The sequence below is a fragment of the Labrus bergylta genome, chromosome 3 (assembly GCF_963930695.1).
Source record: "Labrus bergylta chromosome 3, fLabBer1.1, whole genome shotgun sequence".
In the NCBI taxonomy this organism is placed as follows: domain Eukaryota; kingdom Metazoa; phylum Chordata; class Actinopteri; order Labriformes; family Labridae; genus Labrus; species Labrus bergylta.
The window spans coordinates 19,831,573-19,851,366 of NC_089197.1; the positions used below are offsets into that span (position 1 = coordinate 19,831,573).

At 41.2% G+C, this 19,794-nt stretch overlaps 1 protein-coding gene across 5 annotated transcripts in view; it reads right to left on the bottom strand.

Moving 5' to 3' along the window:
• apba2b (amyloid beta (A4) precursor protein-binding, family A, member 2b) overlaps window positions 1–19,794 on the bottom strand; it is a 55,320-nt gene that overhangs the window by 18,714 nt on the left and 16,812 nt on the right. For 4 of the 5 annotated variants that reach the window (XM_029277085.2, XM_065952891.1, XM_065952895.1 and 1 more), the window contains exons 3-5: window positions 4,709–5,197; window positions 2,871–4,093; window positions 77–157 (exon numbers count right to left, since the gene is read on the bottom strand). In XM_029277085.2, the coding sequence (XP_029132918.2) occupies window positions 77–157; window positions 2,871–4,093; window positions 4,709–5,177 (1,773 nt within the window). In that variant the 5' untranslated portion in view covers window positions 5,178–5,197. Of the gene's footprint in view, window positions 1–76; window positions 158–2,870; window positions 4,094–4,708; window positions 5,198–6,900; window positions 7,015–19,794 lie in introns of those variants that run through there. The other variant, XM_065952893.1, reaches the window with a different exon arrangement.

The following is a 19,794-nucleotide window of genomic DNA, read 5'->3' on the forward strand; positions in this document are numbered from 1 at the left end:
GTATCCACAGCCTAAGTGACCTACCTAAGTGACAGAATGCAACAGCTCTAGGAAGCACTGGGACAGAAACTCTTACCTCGGGTACATTGTTGTTCTCCAGGGGGACGTTGAGGTCGGAGCGCTGTTGTTTTCTGGGTTGCTCTGCACCATTGCTCACCTGGTAGGTCAACACAGAAGAACAGGTGTGAGCAGATAAAGATTAAAATAGGATGAAATAGAATAGCAAAGAGGAAAACATCCTCTTTTTTCTTTTTGTTGCTGGCTTGTTTTTGGCCACAGAGATTCATCATGGAGGAAACGTCGTGTTCAGTCTGTCTTTCACTTGTCCTCCAGCCTCCTTTCTCTTGTTTCGTCTTTCATCACGTATACCTATATAGTGTACATGCATATAATCACACAGAGGGAGGATTACATTTATCCCCTGGATATCCATCTTGCAGTCCACAACTGCTCATTAACATTCATTCGTGTATCTGGATGAAATGAAGTCCTTCAGCCAATAAAAGCTAGTCCTTGGTGTAGCATGAAAAAGTGAAATTCAGAAGAATAGTCTATACTGTTGTTGTTCATTAACAATTGAATTAATCATACCAAACATGACTCTACGTGGCCTGCTGTGCTAAACAGAGCTGAGCATAAAATCCTGATTAGTATTCATATTCAGCAGTGCAAACATCCATTAAATAGATGAGATGTGTGTGGTTTGGTGGAATGGCATGCTAAAGTGTGATGTTTAACAAAGTTTTAGTCATGTATAGGATCCAAAATGACTCCAGGAAAACATTGTACATGCCTTCATTTGTAAGATCAAAAGCGAACAAGCAGAACTTTCTCATCCATTAATCAACACCACATCACTCTTTAATCTATTAGCATAATTAGCATTCACAGGATCAGCACTGAGAGGCATAGCAGTTACTGCCAGCTTATTAAAACACAATGGATTCAGCATTTTTTATTTTGAAAGTGTTTTGATATTTTCCCCTTCTAACTAATTTTCAAATCCGCTGCAAGTTAGAATTACAATAATGTTTATTCGTCAGTAAAATTAACAATATGAGTGTGGACATGGTGTCTCTTAGTGGATCAACAACTTCAATTACAGACAAAAGCCATAGAAATGATATATAAAAAAATAAATATAAAAAAAACTATCCCAAACAATTCAAATACAACACACCAACAGGATGTGTTTTGATGACCTCCCTCTGTTTCATAACTGGGCTTTTATCATAATCTCTTGGCTTCACACTGTGCAGCAAAGCTCTTATTAAATTCTTTGTTGTCCTGGTTCATTCAGAGGTCATGTTGAAGTGGTGGACAGAGAACATTTTATTCAATACCAGAGGACGAAACATCTAAGTGAGACCAGGATTCATCTGAATCTGCAGTGTACTCTAGATCCTCCCAGTGTATTGTGTGCTGTCTGACCCAGTTCTACACAATGAATGTAGAAGCACATGTTACACACACTGTGGAGCAGGTGTGATCAGCATGCTGCCTACAGGAGACTATCTGTGTTCTAATTTTACCATCTGACTTTTAGAAGATCGGGGAGGACTGCATGTGCTGGAGTCTATTGATGTGTGAGTATTGTGTGTGTGCACTAATCCAGGTCTGAGAGGAAGAGATGAGAAAGCGGGACATCTCAAGGTAACACTGGGGAGGGGAAACGCAGCAGATAGTCTCTGGGAGGCAAAGAGCAACACGTCATCCGTAACTCATCTTGTGCCCTTCACTACAAAGCTCTTTAAATCACACAGGGTGGAAAGAGTCTCTGCCACAGAGCACTGAAATAGCCTCAATATACTGTGCATTGTGTACCTTCTATACATGTAGTACGATTGCACACATTAGAAATAAAGACCTCTATGGGCCCCCTGAATGCAGTTGTTGGTGCACTTTTTGGCGTTTCAACATCTCTTTCTTTTAGAGTCAGGTATATAGTGTGAGCAATGCATGCAGTTGTTGCTGTAACATTTGTTCTATGTCTGTTTGGATTTTATCTTTTTGCATTTACAGGTGTAACAATCTAGAAAAAAGCACTGTTGGAAAATAGCATCCCCGTCTCTGGACAGAGTATAACATGGGTACATTTTACAGTGGTTAGAATTATTCTTACATTCAATTATAATAATTTGAGCTAATGTATAATGTGTATTCCTTTGTTAAACTGAATAATTTTGTATCATCTGCTATATCATCTGGTTTCTTGAAATCAAAGAGTCTGATTTACAAAAAGGCATTTCAGCTAAAGTCCTGAGGGAAAGGAGGGGAATAATCAATAATCAATAGAATTTTCTAAATGTAACGGCTGATATCTTACAAAGGGTATTACTAACGTGTTAAAAATCACTTCACAGAAGTTGAAATGTTTAATCATTGACAAAAATCAGATTTTTGATTGCCAGTATTGTTTTTTAAGTGTATAGTGTACACAAAGAAACAAGTATTCATTTGTATTGTTTTGATTTTTGCAAGAAACAGATGCTTGTTTTTTACAATTTTAAAAGAACCAGATTGTTGGTCCCCAGAACAGCAGATCTCTCTTCCTTAGCAAGCAGCTTGCTTTGTTCTTCGTCTGACAGCTGATGGAACACTGGTCTGAATCTACCTAAGTATATCTGTTTTTTTATTTTTTTAAGGATAATAAACTTAGTTATCATATATCAGGACAAACAGGAAATCGCTTCACCAAGCCTGTTAATCTAACACACTCAAGCATCTAGATAACCCAACTGTCAAATGTGTTTCTAAATACTTGTTAATATGGCTTATGGCTTATGACTCCGAATAGTACGAGTTTTGTGTTCAAATAAAATTGTATTGTATTAGGGATATTGTTCCCAGACCTCTTCAAAACTGCTCACCTGCTCCTGCTGCCATCTCTGCCTGTCTTCAGGGGAGCGTGGATGTGCCTTGATGCCCCTCTGGAGGTCTGGGTTGTTGTGATGCATGGAGGGCAGGTTCAGGGACTTAGGCCTGCTGTCATGACGATGGTGAGCTGGAGGGTAGGGGGCCGGGTCGGGTTTGGGGTGAGGGTAGTCACTCGATGCAGGGTCCTGCGCCAGCTCCTCAGGGCTTTGGTCAGTGCTGCTGCTTAGACTTCCCATGCTCATGCTCATCTTGATCTCTGCAACTATTTGGTCAATGTCCTCCTCCGCCTCCTCCCCCGTCTCCCCTTCTACCACCAGCACCTTACGGTTAAGGTACGGAGAGACCCTTACTGAGTTCCCATTGTCCTCTGGGGCATAGTAGTCTCCAGTGTAGGCCCTTCCATGTCTCTCCTCCTCGTCCCCCTCCTCATCTTCCTCCTCATTAGGGCAGTAGTCCTCACTCTCCTCCTCCTCGTCTTGGGTGTCTTGCAGTGGGGGAGGGTGGTGGTGAAGATGCTTTTGGTGGTGGTCAAGAATAGGCTCAGGTCTTCCATTGTATATCTGTTCATCTGGATCCTGTTCCACCACCTCACAGCGAACCTCCCCTTCTCCCTCACCCCACTCCTCCACCCTGCTCTCCCGTCCCACCCACTGACCCTCCTCTTTCCACTCCTCCCTGGCATCCTCCTCTCCCTCTTCTCTCCACTCCTCCCTCACCTCTTCTCCCTCTTCTCTCCACTCCTCCCTCACCTCCTCCTCCTCTTCTCTCCACTCCTCCCTCACCTCCTCCTCCTCTTCTCTCCACTCCTCCCTCACCACCTCCTCCTCCTCTCCTCTCCACTCCTCCCTCACCTCCTCCTCCTCCTCCTCTTCTCTCCACTCCTCCCTCACCTCCTCCTCCTCCTCTTCTCTCCACTCCTCCCTCACCTTTTCCTCTTTCCACTCCTCCCTACCCGCATCCTCTCCTTCCTCTCCTTCCACCCACCCTTCCTCTCTTACCTCCCCCACGACCGCTCCCTCCTCAGCCCACCCTTCCTCAGCCTCCTGGCCTTCATCAGCGTGTCCCTCACTCTGTTGCATGGTGTTGGTGCTGTCGCCCTGGCTGTGTCCGTGGTTACAGTCTCCCTGGCTTCTGCAGTCCACACCCTCCATGTAGCTGTCGTCCTCTGGACAGTAGCGGATGTAGTAAGTCGTACCTTCATCCTCCTCTGCCAGCCCTGCAGGGATTTATGATCACAAACACGTGTTTTTTAATGCATGGGGCTTGTTGATCAAACCAACAATTAGAGCTTCATTTCTAAACACTCACAGGTACTTATTAGAGGAGAGAATCACATTTCTTAATCCTGAGTTCCATTTAGGTTTGTCTCTAACAATTACTCTAACTGATGTCTGTTGTTTGTCGGAATTAGCACAATTGCTAACTTCAATCTGAAGGAATTTTGCAAATGCTGTAAAGGAAAATATTTGTATTTGTATGTAATATGTTACTTAGAAAAAACACGCTTGCTTGAATTCACTCACACACGCACAAAGAGTGATTTCAGGCGATGTTGGCATTTCATCTGAATAAAAAAATTACAGAGTTTGTTGATGATGCTTCCTCTAACAGTTTTTGTTGTTGTTTTGTTCTGTTTTTCTTTCCTGGGTTTGCTGTTAAAAAACGAGATCTCCTCTTGAAATAAAAAAACCCTGAAATAAGTCTTTTTGTCCCTCTTTGAATCAGTAAGGAATAGAGCAATCATAATCGACAGAATGGATATGGGGGAGGATATAATCTATTTCTGTGATCAGTATAAAGTAATTAAGCACATGATAAACATCATAGTCACCGTCATCATAGTCTTCCTCGTCATCTGATGTGTTATTAATGTAGTCAGAGCTGGAGTCGTCATCCAGGCTGTCAGCTCCACCGTGGAAGTCCACCCCGTCATGCTCATCTCGGTCTCGTTCATGTTCTGGCGAGGAGGGTGTAGCTGGCCGCTGCTCTTGCTGTTCTGGATCTGCTTGGTTGCTGTAGCGCTTCACTTCCACCACTGTGTCCGCTTCTGCTTCTGGATGGTTGTGACTCACATCCTGAGACTTAGGAGGGGAGTACTGTACCTTACAGGAACGGGGGAGGGGTTTCGGATCACGTGACTCTTTGGGGTAGCGGATCGGGCGTTGCCGAGGAGGGAGGGCTTTTGGTTCACATGACTCGGTAGGATGAGGGTTGGAACAGAGGCCTGGAGCAGCCATACTGTTTCCTCCGCTGTTCCCTGGCCTCTTCCTATGAGCCATGATGGGCTGCTTACAGGCCATGCATTGTTATTGGTTTGACCCTAGGAGGCGGAGAAAGACACAGGAGGTACAGCGTTAGAGCAAAACCACATACAACTTTAAATCACCCCGCCCTCATCAAAATGTCAAATTTGCTTGGAGTTGATTCTTCTATTAAAATTCACACCCTCACAGCAAACATAGTCCTTCAATAATCAATCTAACTAATTTTCTGCACTTTGCAGACAGCTGCAACATATTTGGAGTGGCTGACTAACCAAACTGTCTCTGTTATGAAGCACTAATTTACTTAACTCACACTCAGAGCACCTTTTTTGTGCTTATTCAGCACAATTTTGGATTCAAGTTGGCAACAGTGGGCTCAATATATCGCTGAAGCACAGCTTCACAATAACAGACACAAAGAGCGAGGCGTTGTTTAGGGACACTGCCTTCACATGATGAACTTAATCAGACACTGCTGGAGAAAGAATCAATAGTTAAATCAAAGTCATCTCTACATAGGGCTTGCACATGTGCCCTGATACCAGTGGGCTTGCAGATGTCAGTCAAGACTTGTATTGATTGATCAATATTGTAGCTTATGGCTGAGAATGATCAACCTGGGAGACAATAAAGTCTCTTTCAGAAGAGGACTGGGTTAATTCGTGGGAAGGCAGCACAATGTTACTTGTTGTGGTGAACATATTTAGAGATAGAAGTCGTAAAATCAATGCTTCTTCTTTTTTTCAATTTGAAAACCATAAACATCATGGAACTGAACCTCTGCCAGTTTTAAGTGGTGGTTACTGTGATGAAACGTGACTGATTTTACAATCACACTTTAGTATCTTCACTGTCCAGCCATTTAACATGAAAGTATCCTGTATGGTAATCAATAAGACATTGAAGCTTTGAATATATAAACATTTAGAGCAACAAATAGCAGGCTGTGTAACTGCAGCTGTTACAAAAAGTGTTAGTAAGCTTACTTTCAACTATATAGAACAGATGTTATTAAAATCAAAGGAAAATAATAAACAGATTTATATTCACTAAATCCTATTACACACATACAAAACACACATGCATGCAAGCCAGCATGAACACACAAACAAACCACAGCAAGGATTAAATTCATCTTAATTTTAGCAACCAACTTTAAAACAATGTGTTCTCTATCTTTTTCTCTGCTCTCTGTAGCAGCATGCATTTTCTTGCCTTCACAACTCTGTTGTGCCATCTAGTTGCCATGAACAACTGCCCACAGAGGGGTGTTGTTAGTGCTTTCAAACATTTTCCTTCACCATGGGTAGATTTTCCTACACAGCAATTATAACACTCTAATAAACTCAGTACGCAAACACCTGTCCTCTAAAACACAATTACACAAGAAAGGATAGTGCACGCACACACACACGCACACACACACGCACACACACACGCACACACACACAGTTTACTGTTCTACAGGTAGCCAAGTAAATAATCCATGAGGGCATAAACCTTTATGTACTGCGCTCTATTGCAAAAAAATGTAGAAAAAAGGGGCATTTCTAAGGAGGTTACTGATCAATACAGAATTTGTAAATGCATGCACAAACCCTTGGCCTCACCTACAGGTTCTGCTCACCTAATGAAATATAGCTGCATTACAGCTAAAGGAGTATTTTTTTAAATAATTTAACAGCTCATAAGATGGTTTCTCTACCAACTTTTGCCCTCAGCTTCTAAAGATCTATGGAATATTGACTCTTTCTCTTACCTGAGGTTCTGGCCTGGGATGAGGTACACAATAGCACTGGTTGTTCCTGCTGCACTAACAGCCCATCCTCCCTCCTTACTTCCCTGCCATCGCTCTTTGCTCCTCCCTTCCCCCACCAGCTGCTACACAGCACGAATCTCCCTGACTCCACCCTCCTCCCTCCACATTATATCCCAGCATCCTCTTGTAGAGACCCGTCCCCGCCTTGTCCAATTCCCCAGAGCTGATGGTAAGGATTGGTAACTATGGGTAACTGCATCCCCTGGGGACTGATACCCTTTGACCTCCTCTTTGTTACCCTTTCTCCCTTCACAAGGCCCCCTTTTTTCCTGTGGTGTTGCTGGACTGTTGGTGTACTTCTGTTTCATATCATCATGCATTTGTCTTCCCCCACTGCTATTACAACTGTTGTGTACATTTGGAAATCCTTTAAGTCCCTAACCAGGTGGCTTTTCCCAAATCTGTTTTGTCTGGCACACAGTTCAGATTTGGCTGTTTATTGAATTTGCTCTCATTTGTACAAGAATGGTAACGCTGCCATGGTCAAGCTTCACAGGAGATCTGTCCAACCTGTTTTGCACTATTTGGAGAGTTTGAAAATATAGCAATAGTGCACTGCAGCCATGTTTGTACTCGCAGGTTGTAAATGCATCGTCGTCCTCCCTCAACACAAAAACATTTCTATACATCCATTAAACAAACACTGAATGCCTGGTATATAAATGATCACTTTTCAAAAGGGCTTCATTCCACTTGCCATTACATGCAGAGTCCTTATTATTATTACGTTCCTGCTGCTATAATACTCTTTATTTGCCTTGGTAAGTAGTTGTGGAAAACATTCGATTGGAAACTAACAGCCATGCTGACGAGTTGTGTTTTGATTTATTATATTCCCTTCACACAGGTAGCTCTAGTCAGCTAGAGACAGTTAATATTGATGCTGAATTGATGCAAGAGGCAGTGAAGAGGGACCTGCCAATGCTGATCACTTATATCCCAAATTGCACTGCTGTGTCTTCTTATTATTCATCCGTCTATTCTTCTTTGAAAAGAAAACAAAGAAAGAAGAAAAAACAGTGCTACAAGGCCAAAAGAACTTAGCGATGCCATTTCCAATTATTTCATCAGAAGAATTCTGAACTTTGTTATGAGTTCATTTAAATTCATTGTGGCATGAACATGATTCGCTGGTTCGTTTTGTTTGTCTTTCTGCACTGTTAGTTGGAGTCAAAGTCAGTATACTGACTTGTTATTTTCTCTTAATCGAACAGAATTAAGTTGACTATATGCATCCAGTTGCCGTCTAGCCACCGACTTTTGGCAACCTAGGCCCTAGACAATGTTCGGCGACATGTATGACTACATGATGAGTCCGTATATTTCAAATATATAATGAGTTTTCTCTGAAGGTTGTTTTGATCTTTATTTCTCTCCTGTCAACTCTTTGCTAGTTCAACACCAAGGACATGAAACCAGAAACCCTTTAACACCACTATTTACACAACTGTAACGCATCAAAATAAGTTCTTCCTATATTATCATGGGCTTCTGCAACAAGGTCTGTAGAGTGTTAGAATTTGTGTATCAGTGTTTAGTCTGTCTTGGACAGGCTGTTTCACTGAGTTATATACATAATGCATGCTGGGATATGGTCCAGCCTCATGGGAACTTGAACCGAGACAGAGTAGCTAAAGAAACTGAATCAATGATTGGTAAGGATTCAGCAGGCTCCATGACTGTACACTTTTCTAACAGCCCACCTGCACACACAAACAAAGTATCTGTCTCCCACATAAATGCCCTGAAATGTAGGCAAGCTGTTATCCTCATAACTAAAAAGGCTTGACACACAAACACCCACACCATTATTACTATTAGCAAAACAACCAGCCTGCCTGCTGCATCCCAACTGTCTGTTTTAAACTGCAGCTTGGGACCACTTGTACAGGGCTGTCTCCCCTGACAGATCTATTCATGTTTTCCGAATAACGATTCATCTACAAGACAGAGCTTTAAATTAAATGGAGACACTTCCCCTTCTTTGACAGATCCATATTCTTAAAAGTGAGTGTGTTTAATCGCAGGGCTGAGGAGAGGACAGGGGGCGAGAGAAGCAATGTGAAAGCAGCAGATGGCTCGGTCAGAGTGCTGTCCTCGGGAATACTAATGTCTCCCTGCCTTGAATCGTAAGTTCTGACCTCTGTTCACACCGCTGAATTAGACAGTCAGGCTTCAACAGCGAAGAGGCAAAACAGAATAGAAGAAAGTCATTTAGCCTATAGAGAGCTAAAGAACAAAAATGATTATCAGCCAAACTGGAACATGGCTTTTCAAGTCGTCTTAAATAGGAATAAGACATTAATACGAATTTCTATTGATTCCATTAGCATGAAGAATTCCTCTTTGGGTGTGGGAAAGTCATTATCCAAATCACTGAGGTATTTAAGTGAGAGGGGATAACATGCAACGGCAATGAACCCTCTTCTGCTTTTCAATGTTTCCCAGCAAAACTATGATTTTTTTCAGGGCAGGGAAATAATCAATTTTAACACCGACCATCTTCCAGCGGCATTATACGATCGTGACTTGATGATAAACAGAATTCTGTTGTATAAATTACTTACTTTCAGTAAATTTACGTAAAACATAATCATACCTTTAATGCACTTTGGGTCATTATTGATGCTGTGGGGTGTCTTAATTAAAAAAGATGACTAAAGAAGTTGTATGATGGTGTTGTGATGCAAAATGGGATCATGGGAGTTGTTGCCTTGTTTTATTCAAACACCTTCATGTAAATCTAGCTGATGTTACCCTCAAAAGAAATCATGTTCCTGGAAAATAAAGTGTAGCTTAAAATACTTAGTTGTTTGTTCACAATTTTGTGAAATACGTCATGAATCGCTTCTTAGGTAAATCCCATGGACTTATCAAAAAATTTTCAACTGCCCTCTCAGGTTGATTGTTAAATCTTTTGTTCCTACAGTGACCATAATATCTAGTCTAGTTTCAATCATCCAATGCTACTGTGTGACATCCCTTGAAAACTGTTACCATTATATACATTTTGCTATTCCTGCCTGACTTGTCTGTATTTGCACATAGGGCCAGATTTACTAAGGTCCCAAGTAAAGAGTACTAAATTGCGTGTTCACTCCATAAATTTGCACGTTGGGTTAGTGGCCGATTTGAGGGTGATCTACTAAGAAAATGTACGTGAATGACAACAGGTGCAAACCTTGTGGAGGCGGTAGTATTCAAGATAGGCTTTTGCGTGTTCTACTGGTTTACGTCACGGAGAGTTTGGAAGCGCAAAATAGGTATCAGTGGAAGAGGCAAATAAACGCACAACACTTTTGAGTTATAGGAGATAAATCTGAATATTACAATGAACATTTTGGTTCTAAGAAAACCTCGGCATTAAACAGGGCCTCTCTTTTCTTCCCTTAATCTTAAAACTGAATTGTCATACATTGCGCAGGAGGTGCCAGCACTGTGTCTGATCGGACATAAATGCCCTGGAAAGAGGTATCGAAGACGGGGTTACAAACAGTGGTGAGGTCCCCCAATCCAAGCGTCCTACAGAGTAGCAGCAGCGGGCTTTAGAGGGAGGTGACGAGTGCATTATGGAGAGGAGCGCACTGGAGGGGGCGAGCTGGGGGAGAGACGCGCGACCCGAGAAAAAGGAAATCCCAGTTTAAAATGTAATGTTGGTGAAATGAGGGAAATAGGAAGACATAAATGTCAATGTTGAAATTCTATAGAATGCAGAGGCTGTGAATGTTCAGTTTTGTTTGGCTATATATTTGGCAACAATAGCCTGTAGTTTAATCATGGTGTTCCTCTTCCTTAACGAATAGAATATTGAATCAAATTAAAAAATAAATGCATGCCATTTGAAATATGTAAACAAACGCAAATCGCGATCTTTATGCCTTCTTTTGTTGTGCCTATGTCTCATCCTACATCCAATACAATAACAGCAGCCTGTTGTGCATAACACTGTGCTCCTGGGTTAGCATGTTCCTTTTCAAAGGTGTTAAATACAGACACCGTCACAGTCACCGCAATTTTTGCCAGGTTTGGTAAATCGCAATGCGTGTACTAACTGAAGTTGTTTGCATTTTCTCCTTGCAGTAGCCTATTTTGCACACTAGGGCAGAAACACCCCATATTGCATATTCATTAAGGCAAACATACTAAATGGTCAACGCGTGTTGTTTTGCTCATTTGAAAGACGCAGTCCTCACTGCACGCTGTTAGTAGATCAGATAACACTTTTTTTGCTGGTGGTATCAAGTTTGCACACGCAAACCTTTAGTAAATCTGGCCCATAGTGTGCTAAATGATCAACACATTTTCCCCTTGTCTTTAAGCATCATTTAGAACAACTAACGGACAAAAAGAGCAATCTGCCGGATATAAAGTTAAAAATCTGACAAACGGGGATGGAATATGGAGGAGTTCACTGTCTTTCTGCAGAGAGAGGGGGAGTGATGTTGGGGAGAGAGAGTAGTCTCCATTTCATTTGTTAAAGATGGAGACCTTGCTTCCTGCTGATACTCAGCACTGAGGAAATTGCTGTTTCAATTGAAGTGTGATGTCTGCTTGGTGCGTTCCCTCTCTCCCTCTCTGCTGGAGCACTGAAAGGCACATAAAAGCAGAGCAAAATTTGGACAATACGTACTGTTCAGACAGAACAGTTTTGCTAAAAAAATGTTACTTTAAATGACCATTTATGTGCACAACCCTTTTCTTTGAGAGTGTACAGGGTTGTTACGGAAGACTAACATATATTAACTCAGTTAATAAACCTTATTTAATAGGTAAATAATAGCTGAATTCATTCTGTGGAAGTGTTATAGATTCATGGTTGATTATATATTAACATTAAATAGTGCGAGTCACTGAACATGGGGTCATTCATGACAAAGGTAACAAACAGCTGTACCTGTACTACCATTGTTTTTAAGTTATGTGAGAGGCTCCAAACTCATGTAAAAATAGTACACACAAACAATGACATCATCAGCATGGAAGGAGTATATCTATTCAAACCTAATGTTGAATTAAAGAAAAACATCAGAGCCAGATTTTCCCTCAAATATATTTATTGTCATATTTTGTAAACTTTTGAATCATTCCAAAACAAACTTGAATTTGTGTCCTAATGGCCACATGGTGATAGGTTTAGAAACATTATTGTTAGAGGTAAAGAACAGCATTAAGAAAAAGTCCTGGGCCAATGATTGAAAATACAAAGAAGTAAAAAGTACCATATGCTGCCATTATTACAAAGCATTAAAGGCTTTGTATGCGATTTTTTGATCCAGCAGATGTCGCCTTTAAGCACCAGCATGAAACCAAAACAACTCGTGGTGCATTGTTGTGTTAGCGTGCTAATGCTAGCGATCTTTATTATGCTCGTATCTTCACACTGCATGTAAATTTACCCAAAATGAGCGTGATCTAGAAACGCAGTTAAGCAGTGAGTACAGTATGTTATTCTTCTTTTCTCTAGTCCCTCAATTAAACAACTTTTATTCGCGAGGGGAGGAGTCAGCCACCTTCCCGGCAATGTCAACAAACTGAAAATATGACTCGGAAAAATCTGAAAACATCACAGGCAGTGGGACTCGGGTGTTACACCCATTGTAGACAGTCATTACTCACTCATTTTCAGAGGATATACTTGATTTATACTTTAAAATCGCATATAAAGCCTTTAAATTAAGTTTTATTCTTATTTTACTGTATTCATAAAGGAGGAAATACTCAGGTTATTGAACCTTCAATCATTGACTCTGGAGGAAACCTGGAAGAAAAGAATGTGTAACCTGGGTGAAACTAACCCCCCTCCAGTCATTTTCTTTCTTTTCCACTACCCTGCAGCATTACTGCAGTATATCTACAAGTGAATGTTCATTTTCAAAAGCTGGAATTCAAAGAGGTTACATCTGAATTAGATTTGAAGAGTAAATTGTGACTTCATGGAAACATAAGTGAGTTTCTGAGATATTCACTGTGAAACTTTAAATTCTGTGACGCATTAAACAATTCTATCTGCCTGTCATCAAGTATCCATCCATCAACTTTAAAAGGTCAGCTCCTATCACATGATCTTTATAAACAATAAACTCTAACATTAAAGTACCCGCACAACACTTCCACACCAACGTATGCTGATGTACTGTGTAATAAACAGACCACACTGAGTTATGCTGCTTGTAAATAAGGAATAAAGGCACGATCAGAGAGAGAGACGGAGCGAGAAAACGAGTTTTCCTCTCAGCTGTCTCATTGAGATTCAGCGTTTGTTCTCCCAGCAACCTCCCACTCGCTTCAGGACGACAAAAAGGGAGCGACGCGGGGGACAGGAAGAGCAGGAAAGCAGGGGGACTTGGAGAGCAGCAGGAATGGCAAAGGACCACAGAACGCATCGCTTCCTCCTCCGCCATTCTGCCTGCCAATGTCCATCTCGCCACTTCCAAGCACACCACAGACACACCCTCCTCCTTCACCCTTGACTGTTACCATAGCAACTCTTTGTTTTCCAGCACAGTCTCTCGGAGGAGGACTGTCTCAGCCAATCATCAAATCACCCATTCAAGAGAGCAAACGCACACGTTTGCCCACACTATTCAAACAACGCTACTGTGCTAATCTAGCCTTTTTGTTTTGTTGTTGTTGAGATTTTGGAAACATAAGAAACAGCTTCTCATTTTGTTTAACCTCTGTTGAGTAAATTTGCCCCTCAAGAAAAATGAAGGCAGTATGAATCCACCAGATGGACATGTTCCTTTTTTTGTGTGGGCAAGTATCAATGGACCGCATTTTCAGCTCCAAGCGACAACCTCCATATGATTTCAAAATGGTATCAATGGTTTGCAAAACAATTAAAAGGGGAAACAATAAATTGGAGGAATTGAATCCGTGTTGGGTTTTTTGGGACTGTGAAGACCGGAGTGAACAGTTGGCTTCATCACGACAATATCTACTATCTTCAGCTCCCTAGAGAAGCAAGTCTGATAATATTTACAACAGGAGAGTAATGCACATTTTGCTTGTTTTTTTAAAGTTGTTGCATGTGAGCGCTCATACTTGACCAGAGCAAAGCATCACCAAGAACACAATCTTCAGTTATACGCTCTGATGCTGGCCAGGTGGTACCTGGGGTTTAGTTGGCCCACATTTTAAGAGGGAACATGAAACACTCTCTAAAGCTCTCTTGGCATCAAGCCCTGCTAGCTAAAAACAGCTAAAGGGCCCCAAAGGGAGAAGGATACTGGGGCAATTTCACAGGGTTTAATTGAAGCTGTCAACTGGGTTTGGTTACTGATGAGAGTTACAGAGTGATTGTGAGAGGTATAGAAAGCTTCTGCATTCTTTAATCCAGTATAACTGTGTAAAACAATAGAGGTCACCACACTAATACCCACACATTGTTGAGACCTCCACCGCCGCAAACACAAGAACATCGGCGAGAAAAAAACAAAACGTTATTTTGATTTAATGAGAAATCCTCCCACATCCCTCTCTCCCAAACAAGCTTAAACCTGACAGAGAAATAAATTGGAATTTATCCATTTTCCAATAAAAAGCAAAGGAGATAATAGACTATGGAAATGCAGCTAATTAAAAACTGTAGTAATTTGTTCAGTCTTCTGAAATATGAATGGAAAAACATTCAGGAGAAGACAAATCTTCATTTGTCATATGAATTATTTTAAAAGGGGACTAGTTTATATTTTGTCCCCAGACTGAGTCAGAGTTCTGACAAGTGCAGGATTACAATTATCTTGTTATCTTGTATGAGTGATGGTAGAGAAAAACTGTAACCACAACTTGAATAACCTATCCTTAATCTTCAAGTTTTGGCGGTCTGTAGAAAGGCTTCAATAATTCCCCTTCTTTTTCAGAGTCATCCTCAGAGTATTTGTGAAACACTTACAAGTTGAAGTTGTGCTGTTATCGGTATTTTGTCACTTCTTGTTCTTGACTCATTTTAAATAGAATTTTCTACCAGTCCTTGAATGAGTATATACACATTAAGAAGTGTTGCAGGGTGACCTCAACACACAGCCAGGGAGCTGAATGGTCAATAGCAGGGAGGTCAATAACTGCTCTGATTCCCCCTGAATTGTCAGTTAAAGTCTGGAGAGATGAAGCTGAGAATTGCTCCCTGGCTGACACAATGGTCCACCTGATCCCTCAGTACGAAGCCCTTCACAATCCTCTTTCTTTCTGACCCCTCTCCAGAAACAGCTCGCTCGAATCCTCATTCTTTGTCAACTTTTAATCAACAGTTATTCACAGACCCAGGTTTGTACACATGGGCATCAAAAGGAGCTTATGCGCCTTCCCTGTCTGCCCTCCGCAGAGAAAGTGCCTTTTATAAAATAAATAATATCCTGTTTGCTCACAGCCTGGCCCAGCCAACAGATAATATATATTTGGTTAAAATTGAACATCAGGTTGAGAGATATGTGATTCAGGCCAGCGCAATGCCCTCTCCTCCATCCTCTTTCCTGCTGCAGCAGCTGGGAGACAAGAGCAAAAGACAGACTGTACCTCCACTCCCACAGAGCTGTCTTCCACATTGACAGAACGCTCAGAAAAATGTTAATAATATTCATTGAAGTCAGTGACGGTCATTGTATTCACTGACAGCATTGAACCGAGCGCGCAATATTGGGCTGGGAAATATCCCCTTATCTTGTTTAGAGACAGACAGGCAGCGTGGTAACGACCAGCCCGCTAATGCAGTTTGGAGGCAGGCACATGAAATAACTTCTGGGGTTCGGTCAATCACACAAGCCCTCGGGGGGGGGGAGAAACAGGAGGAAAATATTCATCAGGTTTCACATCACACAAACACACACACACACACTGAGGTACACACACCATCAGCCGTGGCTTGCCTATTTCCACGTCTATATATGCATGTTAGGGTAAATGCATCGTGACTAAAAGGCCTTGAAAACAACAAACCAAAGTGTCGACTGTCATTCACTGAAAATTGAAAACAAAGCGTGTTTCTAGATTTTTCATGTATCCAATGTTCCTGCGTCCTTGAGAGATACAATACGGTTGAACGTTTGACTCTTCTTTGCTTTGCAGTGATGTGATTTGCAAGGCTGACCTGCACATGTTTGCACATCCTGAGACACCACATGGGAGTATTGCACTGTGCAAAGCTTTGTGGGAGTTTTCTTTTTTTTGTTTGGCATCAGTATCACTGCTGGCCAGCTGACGGGCTGTGGATTAACCACACAAACAGCGCCTGCTCGACCACACAGAGGAGAAGCGCCACATCTAATGAGAACAAAAGACAGATGGACACAAAGAGGCTCTGGTTCGGTTAACAGTCCGATCCCATGTTGCATCGTCATTTGTCTGTGTATCAATGTGCGAGTGTATTTTCTTTTTGGGACCTGTGTAATGTGAGCTAACAGTATCCAACTGCCTCAATGTGGTATGTATGTGTATGTGTATGTGTGAAATTGTCACATCAATCCTGCAGAAGCGCTGGCAGGTTCAGGAGGGGGTGTCACACCTCCCAGGATCTTTGATGCTTTACGGAACCCAAGGGAAACACATTGAGTCAGGCTGGAAGATTGAAATCTGCCCACCTCTCCTCACAAACACAAAACATGCCCTCATGTTGCAAAAGCAGCTCTGTATGTTTTCTGTGTGCCTCAACTTTTCTTTTATACACTCATAAAATCAAAACATGACAACACTTCTTATTCATGTGTGTTGCATAATCTTCAACTGTTTTCTTTCGAAGTGCATTTACTTTTGAGATAGAGAGAGAGAGAGAAAAGCCATCTGTGAGTCTCTTCATATCAACTATAAAGATATGCTAATGAGGCTGGGGGAATCTTTTAGATGTGGAAGGTTGAAGAAAACAAGGAGACAATATCACAGCAGCAAGTGCAGTTTGACAGAGAGAAGGCAGGCCTGCTGTGTAATAATGTATGATTCTCTGCTATTTTAAGATTATGGATTGCTAAACCTAGATTTCTTTGGGGAAATCTGGCTGACAGTGCTCAGTGGAAACTGTGCACTTGGTAATGAGGCGGCCTCCTGATCAGTATTATAGCTAGACTAGGTGGAAGAACATGTATCTGTTTGGATTTGGTGTCATTCTTTCTTTGCTGGAAAAGAGGTTGGATGTTTTTGTCCATCAATTAAAATCATAATATAGCAAATAATCTCCTCATGATTTTCAACTCAAATGCACAGTATATAAAATATTCAACAAATGTCAAGTTTCAGATCAAAGTTTAGATTCAGAAGAAAGTTTTGTCGAATGGTCATGAAGCCAATACACTAACACATAAATAAACTAAAACTATGTACTTTGTTTGTTGACTTCTTGCCTTGAAGTAACGAGGCTTTAGAGGTTGCTTAGCTCTCTGGCTTATTATGAAATGGATGGAAAAAAAGTGCAACAATACTAAATTTGGAATAAAAGGAACTCCAAGGCAAGATTTCCTTCGTTCACACTATTGGGTATAATATTCTTGAACTCCTTTAACTCTCATTTGTGCAAAAATGATAGAATTGCAATTAAAAAGATAGGAATCATGTTGATGGCTTTTACTTCCACTGAATGTCTGCAAACACTGGATCCCTCTTTTAAAGAATTTGACACATTACTTCCAGTTTAATCTGCCTTCTTTTAGCGTGTGTGCATTAGTCATCATCCAGACGAAGGTCTAATGATATATTGGAGAGTCTTAAAATCCCTCTCACACACTCAGGATTTTAGAGCTGTTTACACAAAATCGACCTGACGAAAATGCAAAGAAAAATATATAAATCGACATGTATTTTCTAACCAAATACATAATTTTAGCCTAGCTTTCAGTGTAAATGGAAGATTATTTATTCACCAATCATATTTATGTCCCATCAGGACGTACAAAGGGCTCATTAAGAGAGCTATCATGCTTTTATCCATTTAATTAAAAGGTCAGATCTGAGGTGAAATAAATCAATGCCAAAGATGGCAGCTTGTAGAAGTCATCTCACTGTGAAGGGCTAAGGACTAATTTCTCTTTCGGCCGGGATGCAGCCAGAGATCATAAGAGACAGCAAGGACAGAGAAGGGTCTGATTAGGCTCAGCAGAGCTGGTTTACCAAACAGAGCCAAGAGCAGCACTGATCCCATGATGACAGAAATCTGGATTATTGCAGCTCTCATTTGAATCCCCTTACATCACAGCACTCTGAATCTGTGTCTCTCTACTCCGCTCTAAAACTGGGCCTTCCCCGTGGTATTAAGGTATTAAGGGGCAGTATGATGGATAAAAAGACTCTGTCCTCCAACAGTAGAATCACCTGCTGATTTTTTGTTAGCTCCACCCTGGATCACAGAAGGTCCTAAATTCAATACATGTGTTGACCCCGCACTCTCACCTTACCTTTTCTACCTACAAGTTAAAAAGACGTGGTGCCATTATTTAAAAAAAAAAAAAATAGAACCCCCAGCAAACGTCACTGCTAAGCTGAGCTATCCTCGTCGTCAATGTAGTATGGTAATGGTTTATATTCCAATTAATTTGTAAGGAAGCATCACAACTTTACTAGATATCTGATAACAAACTAAGGAAGTTAATATACTCTGATTGGCCCTGCTATTATCATTTTTCTTTTATTGCAGTTATTTTTTCCCTGACAGATTTCACATTTTCACAATAATTCTATGGGGCATATTTAAACTGAACGTGCATATTGAGTGTGCACATGAAAAAAGGCACAAGGAACATAGGGGTTGTTTTTTTGTCCATCAATCAATTAGGCATGTTTTGAACATAACATCATTCAAACCTATCAGTGTGTCAGTTCCCATCCTTTTGAAACGAGTTGAACCTGCCCCTGTCACATTGCTTTTTTTCTTTTTAAATGGTAGAACCAGCAAGGGTTGGAATTCTAGGATTTCTTTGCAGAGGAAATGGATCTGCTCATGCATGGAGTTAAAACACACAAACAAACCATCAACAGGAACAGCAGGAATCCACCAAAGAAATCTAAGCAATGTATTATATATTCTGCCTCAAGAGATAGTAATGTGGCCACAATAAATCCCTCAGCCACGAAGACGAAGAGTTGCTACTTACAATGTGGGATGATGTGGGAATTCACTTGAATGTATACTGTCAGGTTACTCCACTTCAGGGGAAGCAGGGGATGAAAAACATTTTCACAGTAGAAAATACATTTTAAGTGTTTTTGTTCACCGTTTTCTCGGGCGACCTCATGCATACATGGAAACTTCTTATTTTGTGCCAGTGGGTTTGCACATTTGACTAAATTGTGTTAAGCAATTGAATTTCCATGCTACATTATGATGCCGACAAGGAAACACAATAACGCACAAAATACTGGCTGTGGATTATTATAAGTTTTCAGATAATTGCAATCTCCAAGGAGAGCAGCAGAGAGAAGAAGCGAGGGAAACTACAGTACAAATGAGTCCTCACACAGTTAACAGCATATGTGATAACAGATGAGCCCGACTTCACAGCCTGACATCAATTTACCCCCTGACTCCGGGGTTAGCTATCAGTTCATTCTCAGTGTGGTATCACAGAGTCAATGTACACATTAATTGAACTGCTCTGGCTTTTGATGATTTATAATAAGTTATGGCACTGCCAGATTCTTTGTCCTTGTCTTCATCTTCAAAGGATTTAATCAAAATAAGCGAAGCGTAGCATGCCGGCAGACTGAGCACACATCACTGCACACCGCTGGATGTCTCAAAATTCAAGTGCAGCAATCTCCCAAAAACTTGTCTAGCACTGAAGTTCCCTGAATGAATCATAACAGCCATGGATTTCCCATATCCGTGACATGCAGATGGATGGAGAAGCATTTTGA